Consider the following 10091-nt stretch of genomic DNA (forward strand, 5'->3'; position numbering starts at 1 on the left):
TCTCACCTGATAGGGCCATTATGGGAGGGTCTTTGTCTTCCCAGGTGTGATACACATCAATATTTATGATGATTCATGCCTCCTTGCAGAGAGCTTTCTTACACAAAACATCTTATACATTTTGAATCAATATATTATTTAATGTGAATGAGTGGGCAGAATGATTTTCACATCATTTTGAAACAAAAACTCTAGACTACGTGATACAATTTTCAAAAGTCTTGTGAACAAACACTGCATTGGTTATCCTTTTGATCTTTTATTCAAAATAATTGCTAAAATTCAACCTTTCATTGAAGTAAAATAATTGAAAGTGGGGGGTAAATCAGGTGTGGGGTGAGGGTGTTGAGTTACATTCAAGCTATTTTAAGGCATGAATAAAAAATTTTCAAGGAAAAAATAAACGTTTAAATATGTAATTTTGTTAATCAAAGATGATTTTAAGGGATACAATTATTGACTACAGGGGGACTTTAAATCATCCTGTTCCACTAGATACACAAGTATATCAGCAGGCATGTCCATGGTACCTGCAGTCTCCAGTAAATGAAAAAGGTGCTTGTCTTGCTTAATACAAACATCAATTTTTTTTAATTGTGTCTTTTGTTACATAGGGACTACTGAACAGACATTTCTAAGTTTATTTTAAAATGCAAAGTGCTTGAAATGAAAATGTGTAAATAAAGCTCTGTAAACTTACATTTTTGCTAAACTAAAAGTGTGTCCCATTGGGTAATCAAAAGTTGTACACACACTTGTGGTCTTCAAACCCACATGGACCAAAGACCAGAAATATGGTAGGTCATGTAAGTAGACAAGTGTTCAAGTACAATGATGGCAAGTGTGGGTATTTGGACAGGCGCATAAAAAGGGGCAGAGTGGTGCATCCTTAAAATGCATTCACTCTACAGGTCCAGAGGACAATCAAGGATAATCAATTAAGGTAAAAGGGGTGGAGCCACCTTACCTCAAAGCTGTACAAAATGGCAAAGCCAAGTGCTGGTGTTTGTGTCAAAATTAGCTAGAATGGGGTTCCTGAAAGTTGTCTTAGTGGTGGTTGTGATCGTTGCATTTGATCTGCCTGATGTCTTGGGAAGTTTGAGGTACAGTCATAGTCCAAGAAGCATGGGGCCAAAATCCGATCCAGCTTCCAGAAGTCCGGCTCTTTCTCCTCTAGGGCTCTGGAACCCTTTGCAAGTGGCTTCTCAGTTTCAGAATCCTTTGGGTCCTGACCCCAAAAGCCTTGCGCAGGAGCCTTTTGGCCTTCAGGAGAAGCAGCTGTTGCAGGGTCCAGTGAAGCCTTTGGATTGGAGGTATCCCATCGTTCCCGAGGTGCAGAGTGAGATGGCGGTGGACTTCCAGTTGAGGCAACCCGTGACTCCCAGCAGCGTAGCGGTTCAATGTGGCGAGAACCGGGTTCTCGTAGAGGTCCAGCAGGACTTTTTCAGCAATGGTCAGTTGATCCAGCCAACTGGTCTGTCTTTAGGTGGATGTCCTGTTGTTGGTCAGGATCCTGGGTCAAGAGTGCTCATCTTTGAATATGAATTACAGGACTGCAACAGTGTGCTGATGGTAAGAACAGATACATCTTAATGGGTTCTTTGAAAAGGTCCTCTGCCACAACACGGAAAGTCGGTTCACTTGGTTTTACAATGCTAGGGCAGCTAAGACCAATTTTTATCTATTTGACTGGGTAAATCCTGAGTTTTCAAGCTACTTGCATTTAAATAACCCTTCAAACCAACATCTGATGTAAACTATCTCATTAATGGACTGAAAGGAGCTTAAGAAACAAGAACAAATCTTGGGCCTTAACCGCATTAAAGCTAGTTTTAACCCTGGAACAGCTAAAGGTTTAATCCTTAATGCATGTCTCCAAAACATTGACTATCTCTGGCAACACCGGAGCTTCTGAGGGCAGCTGTGGTGATGTGAAGAATTTACTAATTGGGGATTTGCTCTTTAGGAATTCCAACATATTGCACAGTGCACCTTCTCCCATTCATAGCAATATGAGTGCATGGTCTTGGTTTATGTAAAGTCTTTGGGATGACCCTCTTGTTAACCAAAATCTTTTTACAGATGAATGAGGATGAGCTTGTCTACACCTTCTCTCTTACCTACACCCCTGAGGCGCTTGCAGGTACTCCGATTACCCGGGCCGATGGTGCAATTGTTGGTGTTCAATGCCATTATCAAAGGTAGGGGATCTCTTCGACTGCACTTTCTCGTACAACTGGGAGACTATTTAATGGGTACTTTCATGAACCGCAGGCTCCAAAATGTAAGCAGTGATGCCCTGAGGCCAACATGGGTCCCGTATGCCTCAACAGAGGCTGGTGAAGAAGTCTTGCTGTTCTCCCTGAAGATCATGATGGGTTGGTACATGTTTTTTATTTCAATAAAATAAACCTTTACCCTTGCTATTGTGGCTGTGCCTAAAATGTGTTTTTGTTTGTAGATGATTGGTTCTATCAGAGGCCTTCATACACCTATTTCCTGGGTGGTGTTATTAACATCGAGGCATCTGTGATGCAGTACAATCATGTTCCTCTGCGTGTGTTTGTGGACCGCTGTGTGGCCACTCAAGTACCTGATGTGAACTCTCTTCCGAGATATTCCTTCATTGAGAATCACGGGTAAGGTCATGGCCCTTGATGCGGTAGGACTTAAGTTGCCTTTTGTAACCACTTTGTCACAGAGACATGGGTAAGGTCTAGTTGCTTGATGCTCTACAGTTGACATTCATGAGTTGCTCTTTGTGATTTGTCGTCAGGTGCTTTGTGGATGCCAAAACTACAGCTTCCAGCTCCCGCTTCATGCCTCGGTCCCAGGTTGACAAGATCCAGTTCCAGCTAGAGGCGTTTATGTTCCAGGAGGGCAACAGTCCATCTGTATGTACTACGAATATCATGAGTTAACCTGACTTCTCCTCCCATCTGCTTTGGTTTTGTGACTTGTCTGTCATCCCTTAGCAGATCTACATAACATGTATTCTGAAGGCAACTCTTGCTTCTGCACCCAGTGACGCTCAGCGCAAATCCTGTTCCTTTGCAAATGGGTACGTGAGTTTTTCTGGGGGCGGAGGTTAAGTTGACTTTTTTCATGGTGGAGGCTCCATGTCGTTTTTTGTTTTTGCAGGTGGTTTGCTGCTGATGGAAACGACCAAGTTTGTGGTTGCTGTGACTCAACATGTGGTCCTGATAGGGACTTTGCTGCTTCTCCCTATGGAGGTTGGTAGCGTTTGCTCTTTCTAAGGTTGCTTTTTATTCAAGTCTCTAACATGGCTTTTTTCTCCTCTCTAGGCACTCAGTGGGAAGGCAAGGTCTCACTTGGTCCTGTAATGGTTCAAGGTCAAAAGAGAGGTCCTCAATAAAACTGTTAAATCATTCCTTGGTTGTACCTGACTTGTCATTTTGCTGCAGGTCTGGTTCAACTACTTTTGGCTTTGGAAAATGTGCCCTATTCTTGCCAATGTGATGAAACTGATAGTTGCCCTGTACTTCAAGTCCCATGTAGCATGCAACCATAGGGTTCCTGAAGTTATTAACTTGGTTTCTCCATAGGGAGTTTTAAATTAATCTTTTATAGACTGCTGGTGAAAGCTCAATGTTATGCTTTTAAAGCAATTGGTTTGTTCCAATAGGTTTAGCAGAAGAATTCCTGGTGAAAATAATTACCACTAATGAGGGATATAGCGCTATAATTTTTTACTACTGTACACCCAAAGCGCTTCAATCATATCAGGGGATATCTTCTCAACCACCACCACCTTGCATGTAACGTGACACCTTGCCTCATTTAGTATATGCGACTCTATGAATGTGCAAATGAGCCCCACCTCCACTTACAGCAGCTCAGATCCACTTGTTGACGATCACACATTGATCTAATTGGTTACTTGATCTGGGAATGGCTTCTTTACGAAGGAATTTTGAAATGATCAGTTGCTCCAATTTCTTTGTCACTCACAGCAAGCTCAAGTCTGAGCCGTACAATGCCAGGGACAGTGATACCAGGGAACAGGCCCTGCATTCAAGCTACTTCCCGACTTTAACGTCCAAACATCAGAGTTCCAGAATTCCTGCGTAAATTTTTTTTTTCTCTAAGCTTCAAGTCCCCTTGTGGTGAAAATCAAGCTTTTACTGTTTGTTTATGTGGGATTGTTTTTAATGCTTCAAGACAAACCATATGTAAATTCGTAACTCAATTTAATAAAAAAATTATACAGGGACCAGATGACATCCGATGAACCCTGCTCACTTAAACATTTACACGAGTCTCTGTACATGAACATTGTAAACTGAAGCAAACACCTGGGAAATGGGCACAAAGGTGCGTGACTGTTCACATCTCTCTGTTTAGATCAGTGTGCTCAATGTGCCTTATTGTCTTTTGTATCTAAGGACTATGTTGTGTTGTAAAAAATCAAAAAGACATTCTTTAAATCTCTCATTTGTTTATAGTTCCCTCAGTCTCACCTGATAGGGCCATTATGGGAGGGTCTTTGTCTTCCCAGGTGTGATACACATCAATATTTATGATGATTCATGCCTCCTTGCAGAGAGCTTTCTTACACAAAACATCTTATAAATTTTGAATCAATATATTATTTAATGTGAATGAGTGGGCAGAATGATTTTCACATCATTTTGAAACAAAAACTCTAGACTACGTGATACAATTTTCAAAAGTCTTGTGAACAAACACTGCATTGGTTATCCTTTTGATCTTTTATTCAAAATAATTGCTAAAATTCAACCTTTCATTGAAGTAAAATAATTGAAAGTGGGGGGTAAATCAGGTGTGGGGTGAGGGTGTTGAGTTACATTCAAGCTATTTTAAGGCATGAATAAAAAATTTTCAAGGAAAAAATAAACGTTTAAATATGTAATTTTGTTAATCAAAGATGATTTTAAGGGATACAATTATTGACTACAGGGGGACTTTAAATCATCCTGTTCCACTAGATACACAAGTATATCAGCAGGCATGTCCATGGTACCTGCAGTCTCCAGTAAATGAAAAAGGTGCTTGTCTTGCTTAATACAAACATCAATTTTTTTTAATTGTGTCTTTTGTTACATAGGGACTACTGAACAGACATTTCTAAGTTTATTTTAAAATGCAAAGTGCTTGAAATGAAAATGTGTAAATAAAGCTCTGTAAACTTACATTTTTGCTAAACTAAAAGTGTGTCCCATTGGGTAATCAAAAGTTGTACACACACTTGTGGTCTTCAAACCCACATGGACCAAAGACCAGAAATATGGTAGGTCATGTAAGTAGACAAGTGTTCAAGTACAATGATGGCAAGTGTGGGTATTTGGACAGGCGCATAAAAAGGGGCAGAGTGGTGCGTCCTTAAAATGCATTCACTCTACAGGTCCAGAGGACAATCAAGGATAATCAATTAAGGTAAAAGGGGTGGAGCCACCTTACCTCAAAGCTGTACAAAATGGCAAAGCCAAGTGCTGGTGTTTGTGTCAAAATTAGCTAGAATGGGGTTCCTGAAAGTTGTCTTAGTGGTGGTTGTGATCGTTGCATTTGATCTGCCTGATGTCTTGGGAAGTTTGAGGTACAGTCATAGTCCAAGAAGCATGGGGCCAAAATCCGATCCAGCTTCCAGAAGTCCGGCTCTTTCTCCTCTAGGGCTCTGGAACCCTTTGCAAGTGGCTTCTCAGTTTCAGAATCCTTTGGGTCCTGACCCCAAAAGCCTTGCGCAGGAGCCTTTTGGCCTTCAGGAGAAGCAGCTGTTGCAGGGTCCAGTGAAGCCTTTGGATTGGAGGTATCCCATCGTTCCCGAGGTGCAGAGTGAGATGGCGGTGGACTTCCAGTTGAGGCAACCCGTGACTCCCAGCAGCGTAGCGGTTCAATGTGGCGAGAACCGGGTTCTCGTAGAGGTCCAGCAGGACTTTTTCAGCAATGGTCAGTTGATCCAGCCAACTGGTCTGTCTTTAGGTGGATGTCCTGTTGTTGGTCAGGATCCTGGGTCAAGAGTGCTCATCTTTGAATATGAATTACAGGACTGCAACAGTGTGCTGATGGTAAGAACAGATACATCTTAATGGGTTCTTTGAAAAGGTCCTCTGCCACAACACGGAAAGTCGGTTCACTTGGTTTTACAATGCTAGGGCAGCTAAGACCAATTTTTATCTATTTGACTGGGTAAATCCTGAGTTTTCAAGCTACTTGCATTTAAATAACCCTTCAAACCAACATCTGATGTAAACTATCTCATTAATGGACTGAAAGGAGCTTAAGAAACAAGAACAAATCTTGGGCCTTAACCGCATTAAAGCTAGTTTTAACCCTGGAACAGCTAAAGGTTTAATCCTTAATGCATGTCTCCAAAACATTGACTATCTCTGGCAACACCGGAGCTTCTGAGGGCAGCTGTGGTGATGTGAAGAATTTACTAATTGGGGATTTGCTCTTTAGGAATTCCAACATATTGCACAGTGCACCTTCTCCCATTCATAGCAATATGAGTGCATGGTCTTGGTTTATGTAAAGTCTTTGGGATGACCCTCTTGTTAACCAAAATCTTTTTACAGATGAATGAGGATGAGCTTGTCTACACCTTCTCTCTTACCTACACCCCTGAGGCGCTTGCAGGTACTCCGATTACCCGGGCCGATGGTGCAATTGTTGGTGTTCAATGCCATTATCAAAGGTAGGGGATCTCTTCGACTGCACTTTCTCGTACAACTGGGAGACTATTTAATGGGTACTTTCATGAACCGCAGGCTCCAAAATGTAAGCAGTGATGCCCTGAGGCCAACATGGGTCCCGTATGCCTCAACAGAGGCTGGTGAAGAAGTCTTGCTGTTCTCCCTGAAGATCATGATGGGTTGGTACATGTTTTTTATTTCAATAAAATAAACCTTTACCCTTGCTATTGTGGCTGTGCCTAAAATGTGTTTTTGTTTGTAGATGATTGGTTCTATCAGAGGCCTTCATACACCTATTTCCTGGGTGGTGTTATTAACATCGAGGCATCTGTGATGCAGTACAATCATGTTCCTCTGCGTGTGTTTGTGGACCGCTGTGTGGCCACTCAAGTACCTGATGTGAACTCTCTTCCGAGATATTCCTTCATTGAGAATCACGGGTAAGGTCATGGCCCTTGATGCGGTAGGACTTAAGTTGCCTTTTGTAACCACTTTGTCACAGAGACATGGGTAAGGTCTAGTTGCTTGATGCTCTACAGTTGACATTCATGAGTTGCTCTTTGTGATTTGTCGTCAGGTGCTTTGTGGATGCCAAAACTACAGCTTCCAGCTCCCGCTTCATGCCTCGGTCCCAGGTTGACAAGATCCAGTTCCAGCTAGAGGCGTTTATGTTCCAGGAGGGCAACAGTCCATCTGTATGTACTACGAATATCATGAGTTAACCTGACTTCTCCTCCCATCTGCTTTGGTTTTGTGACTTGTCTGTCATCCCTTAGCAGATCTACATAACATGTATTCTGAAGGCAACTCTTGCTTCTGCACCCAGTGACGCTCAGCGCAAATCCTGTTCCTTTGCAAATGGGTACGTGAGTTTTTCTGGGGGCGGAGGTTAAGTTGACTTTTTTCATGGTGGAGGCTCCATGTCGTTTTTTGTTTTTGCAGGTGGTTTGCTGCTGATGGAAACGACCAAGTTTGTGGTTGCTGTGACTCAACATGTGGTCCTGATGGGGACTTTGCTGCTTCTCCCTATGGAGGTTGGTAGCGTTTGCTCTTTCTAAGGTTGCTTTTTATTCAAGTCTCTAACATGGCTTTTTTCTCCTCTCTAGGCACTCAGTGGGAAGGCAAGGTCTCACTTGGTCCTGTAATGGTTCAAGGTCAAAAGAGAGGTCCTCAATAAAACTGTTAAATCATTCCTTGGTTGTACCTGACTTGTCATTTTGCTGCAGGTCTGGTTCAACTACTTTTGGCTTTGGAAAATGTGCCCTATTCTTGCCAATGTGATGAAACTGATAGTTGCCCTGTACTTCAAGTCCCATGTAGCATGCAACCATAGGGTTCCTGAAGTTATTAACTTGGTTTCTCCATAGGGAGTTTTAAATTAATCTTTTATAGACTGCTGGTGAAAGCTCAATGTTATGCTTTTAAAGCAATTGGTTTGTTCCAATAGGTTTAGCAGAAGAATTCCTGGTGAAAATAATTACCACTAATGAGGGATATAGCGCTATAATTTTTTACTACTGTACACCCAAAGCGCTTCAATCATATCAGGGGATATCTTCTCAACCACCACCACCTTGCATGTAACGTGACACCTTGCCTCATTTAGTATATGCGACTCTATGAATGTGCAAATGAGCCCCACCTCCACTTACAGCAGCTCAGATCCACTTGTTGACGATCACACATTGATCTAATTGGTTACTTGATCTGGGAATGGCTTCTTTACGAAGGAATTTTGAAATGATCAGTTGCTCCAATTTCTTTGTCACTCACAGCAAGCTCAAGTCTGAGCCGTACAATGCCAGGGACAGTGATACCAGGGAACAGGCCCTGCATTCAAGCTACTTCCCGACTTTAACGTCCAAACATCAGAGTTCCAGAATTCCTGCGTAAATTTTTTTTTTCTCTAAGCTTCAAGTCCCCTTGTGGTGAAAATCAAGCTTTTACTGTTTGTTTATGTGGGATTGTTTTTAATGCTTCAAGACAAACCATATGTAAATTCGTAACTCAATTTAATAAAAAAATTATACAGGGACCAGATGACATCCGATGAACCCTGCTCACTTAAACATTTACACGAGTCTCTGTACATGAACATTGTAAACTGAAGCAAACACCTGGGAAATGGGCACAAAGGTGCGTGACTGTTCACATCTCTCTGTTTAGATCAGTGTGCTCAATGTGCCTTATTGTCTTTTGTATCTAAGGACTATGTTGTGTTGTAAAAAATCAAAAAGACATTCTTTAAATCTCTCATTTGTTTATAGTTCCCTCAGTCTCACCTGATAGGGCCATTATGGGAGGGTCTTTGTCTTCCCAGGTGTGATACACATCAATATTTATGATGATTCATGCCTCCTTGCAGAGAGCTTTCTTACACAAAACATCTTATAAATTTTGAATCAATATATTATTTAATGTGAATGAGTGGGCAGAATGATTTTCACATCATTTTGAAACAAAAACTCTAGACTACGTGATACAATTTTCAAAAGTCTTGTGAACAAACACTGCATTGGTTATCCTTTTGATCTTTTATTCAAAATAATTGCTAAAATTCAACCTTTCATTGAAGTAAAATAATTGAAAGTGGGGGGTAAATCAGGTGTGGGGTGAGGGTGTTGAGTTACATTCAAGCTATTTTAAGGCATGAATAAAAAATTTTCAAGGAAAAAATAAACGTTTAAATATGTAATTTTGTTAATCAAAGATGATTTTAAGGGATACAATTATTGACTACAGGGGGACTTTAAATCATCCTGTTCCACTAGATACACAAGTATATCAGCAGGCATGTCCATGGTACCTGCAGTCTCCAGTAAATGAAAAAGGTGCTTGTCTTGCTTAATACAAACATCAATTTTTTTTAATTGTGTCTTTTGTTACATAGGGACTACTGAACAGACATTTCTAAGTTTATTTTAAAATGCAAAGTGCTTGAAATGAAAATGTGTAAATAAAGCTCTGTAAACTTACATTTTTGCTAAACTAAAAGTGTGTCCCATTGGGTAATCAAAAGTTGTACACACACTTGTGGTCTTCAAACCCACATGGACCAAAGACCAGAAATATGGTAGGTCATGTAAGTAGACACGTGTTCAAGTACAATGATGGCAAGTGTGGGTATTTGGACAGGCGCATAAAAAGGGGCAGAGTGGTGCGTCCTTAAAATGCATTCACTCTACAGGTCCAGAGTAGCCTGGGAAAACCCAGACCACTTCCGGCAAATTTAGATTTGCTCTGCAAGTGGGTCTGGCAAAGAGCCCATTGAAACCCATTTCCAGTCCGCCGAAATCGCGGCACCAATCCGAAACGTTTTACACGATGACGACAGAGCAGAGACGGTGACGCAGATTTTGTACATTACAGACATGGATGCCGCCGTGGAACATCACAACATCACTCGTATTCTGCCCT

At 41.4% G+C, this 10091-nt stretch overlaps 2 protein-coding genes across 4 annotated transcripts; both read left to right on the top strand.

Annotated features, from left to right (window-relative positions):
- Positions 1-916: 916 nt before the first annotated feature.
- LOC307010761 (zona pellucida sperm-binding protein 3-like) lies at positions 917-4265 on the top strand. 2 transcript variants are annotated; one of them, XM_079635743.1, is made up of 8 exons: positions 917-1572; positions 2083-2201; positions 2275-2378; positions 2462-2639; positions 2777-2894; positions 2979-3061; positions 3142-3233; positions 3306-3745. In XM_079635743.1, exons 1-8 carry the CDS (start codon positions 1027-1029, stop codon positions 3374-3376), a joined length of 1311 nt encoding a protein of 436 aa, XP_079491869.1. In that variant the 5' UTR covers positions 917-1026; the 3' UTR covers positions 3377-3745. The 2 variants fall into 2 exon arrangements, with proteins under 2 accessions (XP_079491869.1, XP_079491868.1); XM_079635742.1 differs by having other exon boundaries at positions 980-1572; positions 2976-3061; positions 3306-4265.
- A 1189-nt stretch (positions 4266-5454) lies between these two features.
- Positions 5455-8970, top strand: LOC307010302 (zona pellucida sperm-binding protein 3-like). Of its 2 annotated transcripts, none has more exons than XM_079634857.1 (8): positions 5455-6047; positions 6558-6676; positions 6750-6853; positions 6937-7114; positions 7252-7369; positions 7451-7536; positions 7617-7708; positions 7781-8970. In XM_079634857.1, the coding sequence occupies exons 1-8, from the start codon at positions 5502-5504 to the stop codon at positions 7849-7851; spliced, it is 1314 nt and encodes a 437-aa protein (XP_079490983.1). In that variant the 5' UTR covers positions 5455-5501; the 3' UTR covers positions 7852-8970. The 2 variants fall into 2 exon arrangements, with proteins under 2 accessions (XP_079490983.1, XP_079490984.1); XM_079634858.1 differs by having other exon boundaries at positions 7454-7536; positions 7781-8278.
- The last annotated feature ends 1121 nt before the right edge of the window (positions 8971-10091 follow it).

The sequence above is a fragment of the Phoxinus phoxinus genome (assembly GCF_949152265.1).
Source record: "Phoxinus phoxinus genome assembly, chromosome: 14".
Lineage (NCBI taxonomy): Eukaryota > Metazoa > Chordata > Actinopteri > Cypriniformes > Leuciscidae > Phoxinus > Phoxinus phoxinus.